At 35.3% G+C, this 21,209-nt stretch overlaps 1 protein-coding gene across 1 annotated transcript; it reads right to left on the minus strand.

Moving 5' to 3' along the window:
* Positions 1 to 1,897: 1,897 nt before the first annotated feature.
* Positions 1,898 to 20,954, minus strand: LOC127854089 (sushi, von Willebrand factor type A, EGF and pentraxin domain-containing protein 1-like). Its single transcript, XM_052389082.1, has 10 exons — positions 20,800 to 20,954; positions 18,674 to 18,883; positions 5,562 to 5,735; positions 5,253 to 5,426; positions 4,679 to 4,852; positions 4,240 to 4,413; positions 3,868 to 4,041; positions 3,566 to 3,739; positions 2,520 to 2,729; positions 1,898 to 1,992 (listed from the first exon to the last, which is right to left on the minus strand). Exons 1-10 carry the CDS (start codon positions 20,876 to 20,878, stop codon positions 1,970 to 1,972), a joined length of 1,566 nt encoding a protein of 521 aa, XP_052245042.1. The 5' UTR covers positions 20,879 to 20,954; the 3' UTR covers positions 1,898 to 1,969.
* Positions 20,955 to 21,209: the final 255 nt, after the last annotated feature.

Genomic DNA, 21,209 nt, shown 5'->3' on the forward strand with positions numbered 1-21,209 from the left:
TTTGTATTCAGAAAGTATGTGTGTATGTCATTGCATTTTTAGAGCATAACAAAAAATTGCAATAGTAGTTGTATACTTCGTTTTTAATTGTGTATTTGCAGGACGGGCTTAAGCTTCACGTGCAGAAGACGGTTTTGATTAATTTATGTACAAACTGAAATAAACCATATTGATAAATATTATAAAAACGCACACTTTTTGTTTCTATGCTTCTTTTACCTGTAGAATGAGTGTCAAGTGTTAAATGTACCAAAAGTTACACATGTTTATCGTTTGTTTAAAGAAGAGAAAGATACTTTCCTGGATAGCAGTTGAGTGAAATGTTGGTTAATGTTACATTTTCGTCGAACAGAAACCTTTTCTAGAATCGTAGCAAAAATGACCTTATTTGCTACTCTACTATTTTTAACGAGACGAATCGTCATTCCATCAAAGCCTCTGTCTATATAGAATTTGTAGGCCGCTGTTGCTTGATAGTCTTGTCGCTCTGATGGAGGTTTTTACTTCCACGGCAATTGAAATCAACCCACTAGTCCCTCCACTCCCTCAACGAAGGCGGAAACGCATAGCACACGACTCATCAAACTTTATTTTAAACCAGTATGCCAGTTTGTATTTATCGTAGCAAATTGTTCACGTCATTTTGCAATACAAATCTATATTTAGGTTCACCACATAAACAGGGTTTGAACAAACTTAGTAGAGAAAAAATAGTCGATTTTCAAACCATTATTACAAAAGACTTTGTGGTTTTAGAGCAGTATATTTTTAAATATGTGAAATATCTGTGAAAATCAATCTATCTAACTTTCCGATAAACGTGGCTGACCCAGATTCAAAACTTTCGTAATTATGTGAACTTATCTTGTTCACAACCATTATTTTATTTTATATTACATATTAAATAAACAACGGGCTGATGCTCGTTGTTTCAAACACAAGCAATAATACAATACGCCCTTGTCCAATGTAAAAGATAAATCGATTTAGGTATGGTTAATAACTTGAAAAGGGATTGACGGTTGGTCGAAAATTGTTTTAGTCTAGGTCAAATATGCGTATTGTCTCTAATTATATAAATTCAAAACAAATCATGTTGATTTAACAGATTCAATTAAGTTTGATAAACAAAAATCACGAGGTTAGTGCGGCGAAGAAGACTTTAAAACCACAATACAATTTCAACGTGTTAATAAGTTATTGATTGATTAAAACTAGTCCTACAAGGTCGTCTGTTTGTTTACATTACATTTATGTAACACTGTTAACACAACCCGCGTAATAGTGGGGGTTGCTGTAAAGACACGTAAGTGTTGTGATAATATTTGAAACATTTGAAGTAATTAATGTTTAAATGTGTGGTAATTTCAGTCATTTGGAACACATTTAAACGACTCCATAATGTCATATATTGAATTAAATAAAACTCCACAGTATGTATATTTGAATTTTCCATGAAATAGATGTACATCTACAATAACAGTTATATACGCTTACATAGTCTTAAGCAGCATTCATTATGTGCAAAGTTTCATCCCGCAATGAACACCTATAATTTTTTTTTCCAAAAAGCATCCATTGTAAAGATTGTTATTTTATTGTTTTCGTTGTATCTTAATGTCAGGTAGATGCGAGGTTTGAATACATTCAAGTTTTATGTACTTATATGAAACTTCCTCTGAATGTTCAGTCTTGCTGTATAATATCCGATCGTTTTAAACCATTAGTTTTTGTTTGACTAACCTTACAGACGGCCATCGGTTTTACGAATAGACAACCGATTAATTATTGAGCAATGTTCTTACAAATTCAGTCAGTCGTTATTGACTCTTTTTTTCAGTATAGGCTACGTAATCAATACAACAAAACACATGGACGACTATCACCACAAATAATGTACAGAGTTAGTTTTTACCCATACTTAATTAACCACATCACAACATTTCAGTTCCATGTCATAGACGATTTGCTATCCGATCAGATGTGCTGCATCTACAAAAGCATTAATGTTAAATATACTATGTGCAAGCAGTTGGATGGCAATATAGTATCTTATAGAAAGAAAGTTTCGCATACAAATTATTGATGAGTACATATAATGTAAATTAAAGCTGAATTCTGTAGATGATATGTGTTTTTTTCGAGGTGTAACAGAGAAATACTATTTTCAGTTAAGTAAGAAAATATATGTTTTGAAGATGATTCAATACGTCAAAATCGTTTCGAATAAAGAGTTAAAGCATTAAACAAATATTAAATATATTTTTTCTCAACTGATGTTTAGATATAACAAGAAATAACGGTTCTATTTAATTAAATTGCTAGTCATTCTCTTTAAGTTTGATGATTGTTGTAATTGTAAGCTGGCAAGACATTGCAAGTCAAATCAAATTACAAGTTTAAAAAATGTAGTACCTTTACAGCTTTATTAAAAAATTTGTTATCACTACAAAATAACAAATCAATAAAATATACACATTGTAGAAACGGATAAAAGATATGTAATTTTATATAATTACCTATCTTTTGGCAAACCGAGTGGGATTTCCAAGTACCGTCTCTGCACGTGATTTGAAAGTGTTCTGAGTATGTGTGGTGGCTAGCCAGGAATGCGCTATAACCAGGTTGACAATACACCAACGCATGATAAGGAATTGGTAGGATCTTGATATGTTGAATGTTGGGTCCAATTGTTTCCCAGTGTTCGGGAAGATGGAGATCGACACAACCTAAATTTATAGTTATTTGATATAAGTATATCTGAGATTATATACAGATTACTGAGAAGTACATAATATACAATTTGAGAAAGATGATCCTCCGCAACAAAACTTTTGGAATCTCCATATAACCATGCGTCTAATAAAAACTGTAATGAACAGGTTTGACGAGAACAGTTGTAATTTTAATTGGATAAACACATGCCGGTTGCTTTATTAACTTAATATGTTATTAGTTTTATATCGTTTAAAACGTGTTAAATATACAGATAAAGCATGCATATACACACGTTTACGCTACAAATAGTTGTGGTTATTGTGCTTTCGCTCGGCATTATTTGTAAATATGTTACAATCTTAGAAATACGCTTGCATACGAATATCATGTTTATATATATATATATATATATATATATATATATATATATATATATATATATATATATATATATATATATATATATATATATATATATATACTTAAGGTCGCGGTGGTGTAGTGGATGAGGTGTCCGCCTAGCGATCGGGAGTTCGTGGGTTCGCTCCCTACTCGGTGAGCGTTCTAATTATCTTCTCCATAGACACCAAGTACTGGTTCTTCCCAGGAAACGGACTCGACAGTGTTCATATCTGCCTATAATACTCGAATGAGCGGTTGGCAGTAACATATATATATATTTCAATTTAAGAAATTGCATAAAATACATGAACCGTTATTTTTCCAAATGATCCCCGAGCAGCCGGCATCTACATTTAAGAGTATTATTCGGGTTTTAATATGTGCGAAGAGGCCCAGTTTTATCGGTTCGTTGACTTAATAATTGCAGTTTCTATATTGATCTTACCCTTGATGGTGCAGTTCGCATCAAGTTTATCCCATTCTCCAGTCGCAAGGTATGCGATGGAGTTAGGTCCGTGCATGTCATAACCAGAAGAACATGTGTATACGGCAGTGGAATTGTAGGTTGTCGTTGAAACGGTGACGAAGCCATTTTTTAGGACTGGGGGACTATGGCAATCTGCAAATAAAGCGGGGTTAGTGGTAAAATCATAAAAATTAAGACATTTTTATTTAAATAATTGCATAACGGCATACTCGATTCTGAAAACAATTAATAACGACATAGACATATTATATATCCTTCACCTTTCATGGTACAGTTTGCCTCCAATATACTCCAGGTTCCTGTTTCAATGCAATTGACATTGCGTTTTCCATTCAAGTCATATCCTGGGTTACAGGTATACTCTATGGTGGTGTTGACGGTTGATTTAACGAATGTTCGATGACCATTAGTCAGCATGGGTGGCGTTCCACAATCTGTCTCATATTAACCAAACATGAAATGCATAAGATCAAGAAAGATTTGAGAAGAAAGACATCAGTTTGGAAACGATTATTCAGGCAACACATCTTTCAAACAAAACACAGGTTTTAGTTTGAAATACAAATATAACATATAAAACAAAGTAAACGCATACGTGTTGATGTTTTGTGGTATTTATTCAAGAATCTTACCCTTTATTGTGCAGTTTACCAGCAGTTCGCTCCAGTTTCCAGTGTCAAGGCACGTGATGGAGTTATCACCAATCATTCTATATCCTGGCTTGCACGAGTATATGACAGTGGAATTGTATGTTGTGGATGTTGCGTTTTGGTAGCCATCCTGCAGAACTGGTGGGTTTTGACAGTCTTGTAAAAAAAGTGAAGTGGTTTTAAGAATTCTTTTTAGTCAAAGTAAAGTTGATACATACTCAAACATAACAAACAATTTATTCTCCACACACAGTGCATTTGTAGGCTTTTTTGTACTTATTCAATACTCTTTCATCCATTTACGCGCAGCGAACACACGATCATGGGATGGAACGTCAATCATGATTAATTTAAACGACAATCATGCATGCTAAAGCGACGCACGCTGTATTTAACGGCTTTACTTTTTCAAGAATCTTACCCTTTATCGTGCAGTTGACAAGAAGTTCGCTCCAGTTCCCTGTGTCGAGGCACGTGATGAAGCTCTCACCAAACATGGTATAACCTGGATTGCACGAGTATATGACAGTGGAATTGTACGTTGTGGATGTTGCGTTGCGGAAGCCATTCCATAGTACTGGTGGGTCTTTACAGTCTGTAACAGCGATGGATAATTATAATAATCCATACATACGGATAATTGTTGCGACAGTTACTAGACCTTAGAAACAAATGCAAAAGGCAAAGTATAGCAAGCACTGCTCTGATCCAATCATCAACGTAATAAATGGTGGAGTTGACGGTTGTGTTAAGGAATGTTCGATGACCATTAGTCAGCATGGGTGGCGTTCCACAATCTGTCTCAGATTTACCAAACATGAAATGCATAAGATCAAAAAAGATTTAAGAAGAAAGACATCAGTTTGGAAACGATTATTCAGGCAACACATCTTTCAAACAAAACACAGGTTTTAGTTTGAAATACAAATATAACATATAAAACAAAGTAAACGCATACGTGTTGATGTTGTGTGGTATTTATTCAAGAATCTTACCCTTTATTGTGCAGTTTGCCAGCAGTTCGCTCCAGTTTCCAGTGTCAAGGCACGTGATGGAGTTATCACCAATCATTCTATACCCTGGCGTGCACGAGTATATGACGGTGGAATTGTATGTTGTGGATGTTGCGTTTTGGTAGCCATCCTGCAGAATTGGTGGGTTTTGACAGTCTGGTAAAAAAGTGAAGTGGTTCTAAGAATTCGTTTTAGTCAAGGTAAAGTTGATACATACACAAACATAACAAAAAATTCATTCTCCACACACAGTGCATTTGTAGGCTTTTTGTACTTATTCAATACTCTTACCCTTTATGACACAGTTGACAAGCATGCCGCTCCAGTTTCCAGTGTCGAGGCACGTGATGGACCTCTCACCGAACATGGTATATCCTGGATAACACGAATACATGACAGTGGAATTGTACGTTGTGGATGTTGCGTTGATGTAGCCATTCTGTAGAACTGGTGGGTCTTGGCAGTCTGGAATAAGAATTGAGTATTTACAATCATAGAGACATGTATATTTATAGACATAGTTACTTGCGAAAACCGACAAAGGTCAATGGAAATATAACCATAACTGCCATTGTTGAATTTATGTATTTCATAAACTATATGGAAATCCATATTTGTATTAAGATCGTTAAACAATAAAATACATGTAATTAGGAACTTGCATCAAATTAATAATAAGATAATACGAATACAAAATGTGTGGTCTAATGGTCTTTTATATTGTATGAGCAACTGTTGATATAATTAGTTATTATTTAAACGGTATGTTTTCCAAGGTTTGGAAATGTTGTTAGTCTTAAGTAGTGTGAGAAGTACACAGCGTTTAGCTTCCGAAAAAACAACATTGTTGATTTTTTGTTTAATTGTTGATAGTACACCATTTAATTATGATAATGTATATGACATTATACCGTATGATAAGTGACCGATAGCCCAGTTCCAATATGTCTTCTATGATTAATGACATATAAACAAGGATTTTGCGGATCATTAGGCAAGAACAAAATGTCATAAACATCCGTACAATTTTTCAATTATAACAAGAAGGTTTTGTAGTAGGAATGATTTTTCCTTTACAACATATACATTTTAGTATTAAATCTAGTCTTTACTATTTAGATTAAAATTCTATTATCAGCCTTCTATTGTTATACATTATAGATCTTATTCTGCAATTGTTCTAACTAACTGTTGAACTAAGGTTGTCTAAGCCTGTGTACATGTTAAATCACTCGTGCATTTTATTTAATACACAGGAGGGCTGTTTCACAACTAGAGTTAAACTTTACTATAAGCTATAAACCCTTTTAGTCTATATTGAATAATTTAAATATCTATTCAATGTAAAGATTACTTTTTTATGGTCCCTCTTACTTTAGGCAGTTGCCGAAGGTTTGTGCATGAGATTCCCATGCTTGTCTCTGCCAAAAGGGAATATAAGGCTTTTGATTTTTGAAATTGATCGCCGAGTTCAAGAGACACCCAATGTAACTTTTACCTAAGTCGAGAACGGAGCCATCCCCTCCCCTCTAAATAGTCAATTGTTTTCAATAATTAGAAAGCTAAATTCATTTTATTAGGACTTGTCAAAAAAGTGTAGATTATTTCATTAAATTAAGTATTTAAAGTATTTATAAAACAGTGATTATATTTAACATGTGTCTAACTGACTAATGGGGTTGTTTACCCTCGGGACTTCGGTGATTAAACCATTGCCCGAGCACACTGCTTAACATAAAACTCTGCATTAAAAGGTCGAAAACGGCCATAAAATGGACAGCCCGATTTTACTGGGCTGTACCATTGATAAAAATAGAAAACTTTGCAGTGTTGGTGCGGTGCTTTAATAAAAATCTAGTAATTTAAAAAATAGCTTTATTTATAATTAAATTAGATGCGATATAAATGCAATACTCACTATAAACTGCACATTGGCTGAGCCTAACGCTGTTAAAAAGCGGCGTTTGTATTGGTTAATAGGCTTTTTAAAAAAGAAATGTTAACTTGTGTTTATATGGAACAACAGAGAATCTAAATAAAAATGTGTCTCGCATAAAGGTGTTTTGGTTGTTAACAGTAATTACGAAGGGAAACCGGTAACATTTTGGGGGCTCGTCTGGTCGTAAACTTGCATGTATACTGTTACATTTTGTGGCTAGTTCGGTCATTGCAAATCTTCATGTATATTATGTAAGGTCAATTTATCTCTGTTCTTCAAACATATGGAAAATTCATCGTGATAGTGAATAAAATTAATGCTATATTGGAAACTCGTTAACACAGTATATTTGTATATTGAATACATTGTCTGATAAGAGTACATCAATCGTAGGGCATATTGGTATCTCAATTTCCTCGTGTAGTGGGCAGTGTGTATTTCTTTTGAAAATTGTACATGTAGTTCACGCTGGTTGTATCGTAGTCATCAGACCGTATCTGAAGTGATTTAGATAGTGTACATTGCATTGCATGGCATGAATTTGAAAGACATTTACAAGTGGCTTTAATAAATTATGGAATGGTGTAGTTGTCAACACAAAATTATTGTGGTAGAATAATTACAATTTTGAATCTTGATTGACATCATTGTATAACTTTATATTCTTTCCAAATGAGTGAGTTAAACGCATGGTGGATACCTATGGAACCATATCAAAAAGATGGTAAATCTATAAAATCAAATCCAGCCGATGATGACTCATTCTTGCTGGGTTCTTACATTGACCTTCCAACTTTAAGGTCAAACAAAGCATGTGATGACACAAACAAAAGAACAATGACACAACCTGTAACAAATCGCACTGAATTTAAATACATGGCTACAATTGAGACAAACTTTGATAGAAACATTTCGCATCATGACACAAGGGGGACAACCTTTCGTAGAGATACAGAATATCATGACACAAGGGGCCCAGCCTTGAACAGAGGCACAGAACATCATGGCACTAGGGGGAGAACCTTTGTTGAGATATGGCATATCATGACACAAGGGGACCAGCCTTGAATTGAGGCACAGATTATCATGACACAAGGGGACCAGTCTTGAATTGAGGTACAGATTATCATGACACAATGGGACCAGCCTTGAATTGCGGCACAGATTATCATGACACAAGGGGACCAGCCTTGAATAGAGGCACAGAACATCATGACACATGGGGGACAACTTATGATAGAGATATGGCATACCATTACACAAGGGGGGCAGCTCGCTTTGATACATTGGTTAATGTCAAACAAGAACGCACACACACTCCTATGAGCATGGACAAAACAAGCAAACCTCATAACAATATGACAAATCACTTTGCAAATTATAGACAGGAATTATTGCACCATCAATTGCAGCTTGACTTGGCATACACATCACCAGACGCAAAGAATGACCAAGTTCAACAGCAATCAAATAGGAACTGTCATATTGTGCATACGCCACATAGGTCTGGGTATGATGGCAATTTAGAACAAAGGCATATCATTTTGCCTGGAAATGTACAACACAATGATGAGCACTTCTGTATTGATGGATATGATAAACATGGGAACACATCTTCAAACATAAACAGGAATAGGCAAAATTTTCCCACCTCATATAGACCCACAACAAATATCTCCATAGAACAGAACAAACCATCTGCTTGTAACTATGACAATGTCCTACCAACGTCAACATATCATTTTCCTGATGATAGTAGATATTTACCAAGGGATATGTACAGACATGCCCCTGTAGAGACAAACGATAGAAGACCTTACGGTTCATTTGCATTTAAACCTAATATGGCTCAAAATCGACTAAGTGAACAAAGGTAAGATACATGGCGTAATCAGACTCAGTCTCACATAAAGCGATCAAAGCAAAAGGCTAAAGAACCAGCAAAATTTGATGGTCAAAGTGCAGATTGGCGTGACTATATTGTGCATTTTGAGAATGTTGCACATTGGAACGATTGGGTCAACTTAGAAAAGACACAACAGTTAATCATGAGTCTGAAGGGAAATGCTCAGAAATTATTAAGTGATTTGCAACCTTCTCAGATGAACAATTACAGCTTGAGGTGTTGGGTCGTAGGTTTAGTCCAATTGAAAGAGAAACAGCATATAGGTGCGAGTTTCGAAACAGACGTCATAAGAAAACTGAGTCTGCTGCAGATTTCGGCTATGCTTTGCAAAAGCTTTGCCTACAGGCCTATCCAACAATTCACTCAGAAGCTAGAGAGATTTATGTTATTGATCAGTTCATAAACGGTCTGAATCGACAGGAGGTTCGTAGTCATGTTCAATACAGACACCCTATTACGATAGATACAGCAATTGCATTGGCCATCGAATTTTAGGCATTTGAGGGCTCCCAGGGTATTCTAAGAAAACCCAGATTTGATGATGAAATTCCTAGAGTAGAGTGTCATACAATCAATGAAACCAAATCTAGTGATATTACCCTCAATAAAATAGCGGATTTGATAAAATCTCTGAGTCATTCTATCAATCGCAGTAGGAGCAGGTCAAATAGTCGAGAAAAGCCAAAGAATGTCGAATGTTTCAACTGTCATGAGAGAGGTCATACTGCGCCAATTTGTCCAAAGAATATGTCGGAAAACTAGCTACGACTGAAGTTGTGCCCGAAATTTCAGTCCTTGAGAATTTCGAGAGTCATGGACAGCAAAATATTGTCTTGAATTCAATCAGAAAGCGATCTTGTTTATTTGCCAAAATATCATCAAATGGTTATAATTTCCAAGCTCTAATTGACAGTTGATCAGTTGTTAGTATCCTCTCTGTTACTGTAGCTACACAGTTGGGTATCAATTTGGATATGCTAAAGAGGGTAAATTATACCCTCACAGCAGCAAATGGTGGTAGTTTAGAGATTTTATAGAAGACAAAACTTGATTTCGAAATAGACAATGAGTTGTTTTCATATGAATCCTTGGTGTCTAAATTGGATGAAATTAGTGCAATTCTTGGTGAGGATGTCTTAGAAGAATTTGATGTTAGTTTGAAATTTGGAAAAGCTGTAATGCAGATATGAAAAAATAAAATAAGGCTAATAAGATATGAAAATAACAAAGTTGCTGGGATAAGACTGAGTGATTCCCGCTACAATACCAGCAGAATCGAAATTGACAATTGAAGCAAAGGTTGATGGTTTATTTATAGAAAATCATTGAATAGTTGAGCCTTATAAACTTGTTCAGAAAAGAGGTTTACTGATGGCAAAAGCAGTAGTAGATTCAAATCAAAGCACAATACCCATAACATTATTAAATCTTACAAGCAAAAATGTTACAATAGAGAAAAACTTAACGGTTGCTTCTCTTCAACCTGTCTGCTCTTTAACCGAAGTAAAAGGTGAGGCTCACTCCCAGAACCTGAATGAAATACCAGATCATTTAAAACCATTGCTAGCAGAGTCTTCTGAAACATAAAATCATCACGAACATATGATAGTTTTACAAATGACACCGGAAAGGTCACACAAACATACCTAGTTGAACACTCCATTGATGTAGGCGACTCGAGACCAATCAAAATTCCACCTTGGTGGGTACCTATTACTCATAGACATATTGTAGAAACAGAAATCCAAAAAATGCTTGATCAAAATATCATAGAACCTAGTCATAGCGCATGGGCTTTCCCAATTGTTTTAGTCAAAAAGAAGGATAAGTATATACGTTTTTGCATAGATTACAGAAAATTAAATGCTGTTACTAGACAGAATGCATATCCTCTTCCAAAAATCAGCGAGGTACTTGATACGCTTTCAGGAGCAAACTTCTTTTGTACTTCAGATTTGACAAGTGGGTACTGGGAAGTCAAAATGTCTGATAAGCATAAACACTTGACCGCATCAGTTCACACTGCGGACTGTACCATTTCAAGATCATGCCATTCGGATTTTGTAACGCGCCTTCTAGCTTCGAAAGATAAATCGAATTGGTGTTGCGCGGCATGCAATGGAAACAATGTCTGTGCTATTTGGATGATATTATTTTCTTTAGTAATACATTCGAGAGCACATTACAAAATCTTCGCCAATTCTTTAGCAGATTTCGCTATGTAAATCTTAAACTGAAACCAAACAAAGGTAAATTGTTTCAAAAGCAAGTTGAATACCTTGGTCATATTGTTTCTGAGAAAGGGATCTCATGTAATCCCTCCAAAATCGAAGCTGTTCAATCTTGGCCAATTCCACAAAACAAAACTGAAGTTAAAAGCTGTCTTGGACTTCTCAGTTAGTATCGAAGTTCATTCCTGATTTTGCTAAGTTAGCTGCTCCAATAACTGAGTTGACGCAAAAACGAAGAAAATTTGTCTGGTCAGATACTTGTCAAACCGCTTTTGAAGACCTAAAAACAATGTTAATTTCTCCCCCAGTTTTAGGTTTCCCTGATACTACAGGAACAGATACGGATGGTTGTCAAACTGATATCGGTGCAGTTTTGTCTCAAATTCAAAAGGGGGAAGAAAGGGTAATTGCTTATGCAAGTAGGTCATTGAACAAATCACAACAAAAATATTGTACTACACTAATAGAGTTGTTAGCTGTGGTGACACAATTCTTTTGAAACAATTTCGACATTATTTGTGGGGTCGCAAATTTATTGTAAGGACCGACCATGCATCTTTAGCATGGTTTAACAATTTCAAGGAACCGGAAGGCATGTTGACACGTTGGCTCACAGTACTTGATACCTATGACTTTGAAGTTCAATATAGGAAAGGATTTTTGCATAGCAATGCAGATGCCATGTCGCACAATCCCAGGAAATGTAAAAGAGATACCTGTCCAGACTGTCATGCAACATGTATGTTAACTGTGACAAATTAACTACTTTTACTGACACAGTTTATGCACAGAAAATGTTTGTTAGAAAAATAAGTAATCTTGATAATTCTGACCCCGAAGAACAAAACCAGCCTTATTGGTTACCAATCTGGTCATTAGAGGAACTATCCCATTTTCAGAGTCAATATTCTGACATAGCTATTGTAATTGACTTAAAGAAAAGATTTGACCTTAAACCTAGTAAATCTGTCATTGTTAGATTTTCACAAAATGTTAGAACGTTGTGGAGTTTGTGGGATAGCTTACAGTTCAAAGGCAATGTTTTGTATAGAGTAGACTGTGATTTTTTCGATTCTTTGCACAAAAACAGAACTGCAGGACATTTGGGTAGAGATAGAACTATTGCTCGTATCAGACAAAGATTTTATTGGCCAAATTTGAATGCTGACAGAAGCGCTGGGTCGCTGAGTGTGAAACATTTGAAAGGCGCAAACCTGGGCCTGGTATGGGTAAATCTCCTTTGAAACAGGACATATCTTACCAACCATTAGATAGGATAGAAATAGACATAATGGGTCCCTTACCTACAACAACCAATGGTATGACATATATTATGGTAGTCAGTGATTATTTAACGAAATACACAGAGGCGTATCCTTTGCCTGATCATACAGCCATTACTGTAGCTGACAGGCTAGTTACAAATTTCATATGTAGATTCGCTGTTCCTTCTATCATACATACAGATCAAGGTCCAAAGTTTGAGTCTCATCTATTTGCACATACTTGTAAATTACTGGGCATTGAAAAAAAAAGAACAGTTCCATACAATCCAAAATCAGATGGAATGGTAGAGAGACATAATAGAACAATTCAATCACTTCTGGCAATGTTTGTGAATGAAACTAGAAATGACTGGGATGACCATTTACCTTTCATAATGTTGACTTATCGCTCATCTGTTCATGAGAGCATTAAATGTTCACCAAATTTACTTATGTTTGGTAGAGAATGAATGCTGCCTACTGACATTATGTATAGTACAAGAGAAAGTCCCAGCATGCTTTACTTGTCCTTCACATTATGTGGAATGGCTCCGAAATGCAATAAAAAATGCCTATGCAAAGGTTGCTGAAAACCTACAGCGAGCAGCTGAAAAACAAAATAAAGCATATGCCAGGGGTTTAAAACCCAGAACATTTCAAGAAAATGACATGGTATGGCGCTGGTATCCACCAAATGAAAAAGTAAAATTAGTTTTAGGGTGGGTAGGGCCATATCAAGTATTGAGAAAGGTAACTGATGTCACCTATCAGATCCAACATGTCCATTCCAAAAAATACTGGTGGTCCACGTAGATCAATTAAAACCTTGTCTTTCTCCAAGTCCACCCCATGATATGGAGTTAAGTTCTGTGGAAAATGAGGAGGAGGTACATCCTGATGATTCTATCGAGATTCTAGAATCAGATACACAGAAAGTTGATGATGATGAAAGGATAGAAAATCCTTATATTACCAGAGCAGGGAGAAAAGTTAAGCCAAAGAAAATATTTTCTCCCTAGTTTCAGAAAATGTAGGCTAAAGTATATAGCTTTACTTAGTTTAACAAATAGTGTATACAAGAAAATGGTGTATATAATGTAATTATTAGATTGTCTTTAAATTTCTAAGTTAATTAGAAAAAATGATGGCATATTTCTTGTTTATACAAGGAGAGATATTTTTTGATTATACAATGAGAAACTAATTATACATTTCAGACTTGTTCATCGGTTGATACGTGTCAGTTTCATTGGTGAAACATTTTGTTTTGTACTGATTTAAAAATGATTTGGTTGACAATAAGTTGCATTGCGTGGTCTATCTGTACATAGCATATATATATATTGTAGCTTGTAATTGCATTTAAAGTTAGAATGTTACACCGATAACTTCTTGTAGATGCAATTATTTCATTTTAGGGGTCAAAAGGTTATATAAATAGCATTGACCTTAGTATATTTACGGTATAAAGGTAGTAGCTTGTAAATTGCACTTCGTATTTGTATTAGTTATTTCTCGACTATTTGCTAGTAGATAGTTTTGACATTGTATCTGTTAACCTAAATGGATTCATTTGTTCACAGATTTTAAGTTGCAGTGTTGTTGATTGTCGTAAAATGTATATGTTAGGAATAATATAAATTATCTACTACATATTTTGTTGGTAGTTATGTAGTTGTTAATTGGCTACACATTTGTACAAGAGAATAACACTTGTACAAGTTAAAAAATCAGTAAAAATATGCAAGGATGATACAGGAATCCTTCTCCAATCAGGTCTTTTGTGTGCTTCTGAGAGTAATTAATCCACTGATTTAAATTGTCCATCCAGCTTTTCGTCTGACCACCCCGACATTGACCTCCCTCAAGCGGGCCCTCGAGAACAGTCTTGCACAGAGTGTCATGCCTGGTGACCAGTGTTCATACAAAGCAAGCTTTCGTCGTTTGACGGTCGCCGGTACGGGCTCTTGTGGATCAACAAGTGTTGCAGTCATGTTCCGGACGTAATATTTTGTCGTGTGCTTCGTGAAGGAGATGCGGTGCAGACTTCGGAGACATTCAAATGCCTGTATCCTGCGTTCTGTGTCCGCGTGAAGCTTTCCGGTTCACAGCCGTTTAGTAGGATGGCTATTATGAGTGACATGTAGAGCCTGTTTTTGCCGGGGAAGCTGAAGGAACTGCTTGTCGACAACCTTCTCATTCTGGCCTTCTCTGCGGTCGCCATGGCAATTTTCATATTCGGACGTCAGTAGTACTGGTACCATCCTTGGACAGAGTTGCGCTAAAAAAAATAAATTGGGTCACTTCTTTTAGCGTCTCGCGGATCATGGTGATGTCTGTACTGGTGTTGGTCGCGCTGTTCACGGTGATCTTCGACTTCTCCGTTTTGACCTCCATCCCGCATGCTCTTGCTCTTTCATAGAGTCTACTTTTGATTGAAGTGTGATGTTCATGCAGAGTCTTTGCATTATCTTTTCTTGGAAAAGGTTGAAGAGAACGGGAGGAATCAGTAATTTCTGACAGAAGCCCAATGATGTCCCCATGCTGTTCGTTGAGAAGTACTGCGCTGCTGGCGTTTCCGTAGAGTTCTTGAATGGCATGCACCAGCCCTTCGTCAATGTAGAATTCTCTCATAATATACCATAGGTCATCGTGTTACACTGGTCGAAAGCTTTCTTAAAGTCAATAAAGTTGTGGAAGAGTTGGTGTTTCATGTGTTTCTCAATAATGATTCCGTAGCTGAAGATCTGTTCCACTGTGCTCCGTCCAGCCTGCTCTTCTGCCATCGGTTCCTTGGTCTACCTTTGAAATCGATTAAGAATGATGCGTAGCATGACTTTGATGGAATGACAAATGATCCTGACGGTGCGGTAATTCTCGCAGAATTTGTGGTTGCCCCTTTTCGGTATTGGTATGACAAATTACTGTGTCCACTCCTCAGACTATATTTTCTCCTCCCAGATCTTTTGACATAGCGTTGTCATTGCTGCAGTCGTTTCCAATCCTCCTTGCTTAATCAACTTGGAAGGGACTTTGTCCACTAACGGAGAATGTCCTGCCGTAAGACCACGCCTTCTCCACCTCTGCCTTTGGATGGACTTTCGTCGCCCAAAAGATTTGGAATCGTTCTTAAGGAGACTGGTTGAATGAGGTAGTTGTTGAGGGCACTACAGTATTCAGTCTACCTGTTATAAACTGAAGCACTCTCGGTAAGGAGATTTCGTCAGCGTCTGATATAACACTGGCCTTGGACTGACTGGTCCTTCGTGAGGATCTTAAGGATGCCTGTATGCCTTTTTACTGCTGCCAGCACTTATCTCTTTATCGATTATGATACCTTGTTCCTCAATCCATTCCTCATTGGCCTCTTTCATCTTCTTCCTTACCTCCATTTTCTCCGCTTTCTAATATTGTGCATATAGTCCAGACGACTGGCGTACCCCTCATGCCTCATCTCTTTTATTTTGTCACACAGGTCCATGATTTTAGTCGTTACCAATGGCTTGTTCTTCCTTCTCTCTCTCACAAGCATTTCTGTGGCCGATGACACACGGGAAAGCATTATTTTTTAAGCATTAGCAATGCATTTTATAGTATGCAGTACCATGCCAAACATTGTTTTATCATTTAAGCTAATCTCTTGTTAAAAAAGTCAAAACTGATCCTTCCTTGGCTTTTTGAAGAATATCATTTCTTATACAGTTGTAGGACAACGAATCTCGCGTGTTAAAAATTGATTAAATAGTAGATGCAAATTAAACGTGTTTAATTTTATTTATGTTAAACATTTCGAATGAAAGATATTCCGAAATATATCAGAACATTGACTATGAAGGCTGACCTCATTTTTTTCGTACGCATCCCCATATAATGCCAATATTTATATATGTTTGTTTCTCCTTTCTCTGTCTGTGTGTCTGTGTGTCTATTTATCTGTGTGTCTGTGTGTATGCGTGTATGTCTGTCTGTCGGTCTCTTTATTTGTCTATCGCTATGTCTGTCGCTCTGTTTGTCTGTCCACGTCTGTTTCTGACTCTTTGTGTCATAAACACACTCCGTGTTTGTTCCAATCCAACTATTGCTCAAGAGAATCTATGAATCAATAGTGTTTTAACATGACGAGTAAATCAAATGGTGACACATGTATTAGATCCATGGAACTGCAACATCTGTTCGATGGGTTAGACCCACGCAAATTAATTTTGTCATCGTGATTAGTTGAAGATTTCACTTTATATTGAACATAGCAAACAATAAAACTCCAGTGTATCAGGACATATGTTTTGTTTACCATTAACTTCTGTTATATGTTAGCAATCGTCCTTACAATAGATAGAAACAATACAACATGAAATATACAATTGACGGAATCTTTGATCACCACATTGGAACGGTCAATACAAATAATAGGGGGTTAAAATCGTTTGTATGAAGCGTCGTGGCCCAGCACTAATCACTAATATACAAGTGTAAATAAAATAAATAATAAATAAAATAAAGTGTAAATACAATGTTATCTTACAGCACTGTTATTCTAATTGAAAAGCCATAAAAGAAATTTAAGTTATATTTACTTGCAACGTAATTACTCCTTGGTTAATATGCGCCATACCCATAGAATAACACTTTTCTTAGTGACAATTAAATTAAGTCAATACTAATCTCAACTTAATTCCTTCTTGTCTATAAGAGTTTAAAAGGAGCAACGGGCATCATTGAAATCCTCTCAGAAAGAAACCATGATACTTGATGTAAAAATCCTACTCACACAGTTATGATGAATATGCAACATCTACAATTGTATTGTTTTCCATTCTTCTTAATTATTGTTTTATGCAAGAAATGTTGACGCGGTTTTATATTTCGCTTACATTGTTCCCTCAGTAACCCATGATATTTATTTTTATGTACAATTCTATTGTAATACGTGTAGAGCTTGCAAAAGGGTTACCAAATTTACTCAGCCTCAAGATTAACATTACATATAGGCATATTGTTTTGTTTGCGCATTACACATCGTCATATAAAGGTAAGCATTAATTTGCGACCATCTTGAATATTTTGGAACGTTCAATTTTGAAAACGCTGCATCATACTGTTTCCATGTAATTTACATAACGTATTAGAAAATGCCAGCATCGATACATTAAAAAATAAGAAAATACTCCAGAAATAAGCATTTTCAATTCCTTTTCTATGCACAAAACGAGAGACCTATTTCGAAAACGCGATTGTTTTCGAAATTCGCTATGACTGGTCAGAATATTCCATTTTTGAATAAAAAGATCTATTTGTGTGTAAGGCATTTGCTAATACATATTGTTAAAACCAGTTTAGACGACCCTGCTTAAAATGGAATAGCAATTTCAAAACAAGAAACAAATTCCATCCAATTACACTGCTCATTATATTTCGCAATCTACATCCATTGCCGTGTTAAAGTGTTTCGCAGTCATGTGTTTACTAAATTTGATATCACATAGTCGGCTTTAATATCCAATAAACATTTTGAATACATTAGCATTATTCCATCCTGTGTGATGCGAGTCTGCTCCTTATGATTAATATTATTATTATGTTAACTCACGACGTACAAAAACTTTCAAACGACAACATGTCATCATGTAAACATGGCTTGTAATTACAGTTTTTGACGCACATTTGTAATGCTAAAATTTAAAAGTTCGGAAAGCTGATTTTGTCATTTTGTAACTTAATTTTATAAGTCCTAAATTTGCAGGGTCCAAAATATGTATATGATATTAGGCAGGACCAATTGATTCACCCAAATTGCTTATTTCGATACAATGACACGGTTTATTTGTTCGATTAAATACAATTATAAGCGCGTCACGTAAAGGGTTAATAACAAGTATTGCCAAACTTGAAATGGTGATGCAAACCTCGGCTTACGCCTCAGTTTATATTACCTTCTCGGATTACGGGATACAATATATTTGAAATCGCTGCTTGGAAATGTTGTGTCTAGATCGGGTGCTTTTCGTGGTTTAATGGTTTATGAAATTATTAATTTGAATAAAGTGTTATGCTTTTGGACTTACCTTTTTCTCGACAAACAGTGTCGACATCCCAAACCCCATTCTTGCACGTGATTGCGAAGTGATTGGAAACTATTCCTGTCATTTTAAGGTATGCGAGATAACCAGTCTGACAGTAAACGGTCGCACGACCTCGATTAATTATCAACTGGATATCTTTAATATAAGGTCCAATTGTTACCCAGTTTGCATGATTGTTGAGATCGGGACAACCTGAAAGATAATAACATAACGATTACATGCAATTATGAAATATCCACTCTATAAACTGTTTTGTACTTTATTTACACGCAGAAGCAGCAACATTTCGTTGATACCACTTATTTGTTTTTTAATAGGTATATCAAAATCAAGTCCAAACTTAGGCAGAAAAACACCTCAGGGATCCAGATTCAGAATATTATGTTATATTTTTTTGGAAATGAACTTTTACTAAATATATCTATATTTGAAAAGAATGTTTAAATATTTGGCTATCTGAAGTTCTGTTATTAAAAATTCATGATAAAAACAAAATAATTTAAATGCAGATGTTACGCAGTTTAAAAAAGGGTAGTAAACATGACAGCGTGTGATATAATTCCGATAAAGAAATGTTGTTCTTGCCATACGACATCTCAAAGACTATGTTTTCGCGTTTTCAAGATAAACGCAAATTTAGTATACGTTATCTGTTGCATAAACTGTAGGTATAAGTCGCAAATAAAATAAGCACCAATATATCTGAAAATGAATAGGAAAACAAAAAGTTTGTTTTGAAAAGATGGTTTCACATTTATTGGCAATTTCGTAAAAAAATAACATAAACTGGTATAGTTAATATCGGAACTAGACACTTTGGTAACCTTGTATACACATACATAAAGGATCTGGCACGAGCTGCCATATCATACCACATTTTATTAAACGAGTTTAGGAATTGTGTTAGTAAGCGAGGCTTTGGCGAGCTTACTAACGAATTTCCTGGACGAGTTTAATAAAATATGGTATGATATGACAACGAGTGTCAAATCTTTTTTATCGCATGCTTTTTAATGAGCAAATTAAATAAATAAATATTTACGCAAACATAATGATAAATCCCGAATGTTTTTTACATTTCGTGACGTAATTTGCAACGTCATTTCAGCAAAATACCAAAATGCGATTGGTCAATAAACGAAAACTAAGCCAATGAAAACGCTTAAAAATGTTGAATTACACATGTGTAATATAAAAAATATGTAATGGTTGTATAACATGGGAAACAGGGTATAGCATATGATAAAATACGATTAAAGATGACATTAAAAGAACAGAAAGTTAGCCGCCTTCGGGATTTGGAACGTTGAACTTTGGATTTAAAAGGTCTTTCCCTAGCATCTCGGTCATCCGCACTCTTTATATTGTACAATGTATTTTACTTGAACTTGAAGAAGCAATATTTGTGTTGTATTAGAGGTTAAGGAAACAACACAAATACTTCTAAGTATTTAATCGTTTCGCGTGTGTTTTAAATCAATCTCAAATTATGATTTCGCACCGTTTTGTACAATATTCAATTGTTTGTTGAATCTTCCACCAAATGTTGATCAACTTTTATTTAGCAAAGCTGTGACAAATAGAATCATAACACGTCAATTGAAATATTTATATGTTTTAAGTAAGTAAAATGGTTTTAGAAATAGTCAATACTTCTATCGACCGGAATCATTTAGTAACCATACACTATTGACCAAAAGAACATTATATCACGTGCCTATAATTGTAAAATATTGTTTACAATTTTGGCATTTATAGCACTATATCTTACTCTGCTGAAAACAATTGTTTTACATCTTGATAAAATAAAATTGTGAAATAAATTAAAGCGTTAATACATGAAGAAGCAATTCGTCGATTTCGCAGTTATTAGATAATAAATATCAAAAGACATGATCTGCTTAAAAACTTCAATGATCGTTTAAAATAAAGTTTATATATTCAAACATAATACGTAAAAGGGTGCATGTGTACATAATAGTTATGCGTTTGGGAACAATAACGATATAGGCTGACATGTTTAGTTCATTCTGAATAGTTTGTTTTACTGGTTCAACATAGTTACTCTGTACTGATTACGCAAAAAATATTCTCAAATTTACATTTACCTTGATTCTCTGCATTAGGTGATGCACCACAGAAAACTCCGATGTATATTGCGACAGAAAATACTATTATCGATGGCATCTTTAGAGTCACTACATTTGCTATAACACACTTGCAACACCGCCGTCGGAGTACAATCTTGTGTTATCTTATCTCTTCAAAGTGAACTCTCTGAGTAAAGCGAGATGGTTGACATTTGGTATGATATGAGATTGTAGAGTTGTCTTCAAATCAGTTGAAATTTAAAGCAGCCTGAAAGGCAATATTTTCATATCACGTCGAGTTTACAAACCATTGGTGTAATGTGTGAGATTTTGATTTGAACGAATATTAACGGAAAAACTCCTAAAGATCAGATATACATTTCATAAAACATGCAGATTATGCAAATGCTATTTGTTTTATACTTTTC

The sequence above is a fragment of the Dreissena polymorpha genome, chromosome 12 (genome assembly GCF_020536995.1).
Source record: "Dreissena polymorpha isolate Duluth1 chromosome 12, UMN_Dpol_1.0, whole genome shotgun sequence".
In the NCBI taxonomy this organism is placed as follows: Eukaryota; Metazoa; Mollusca; class Bivalvia; order Myida; family Dreissenidae; genus Dreissena; species Dreissena polymorpha.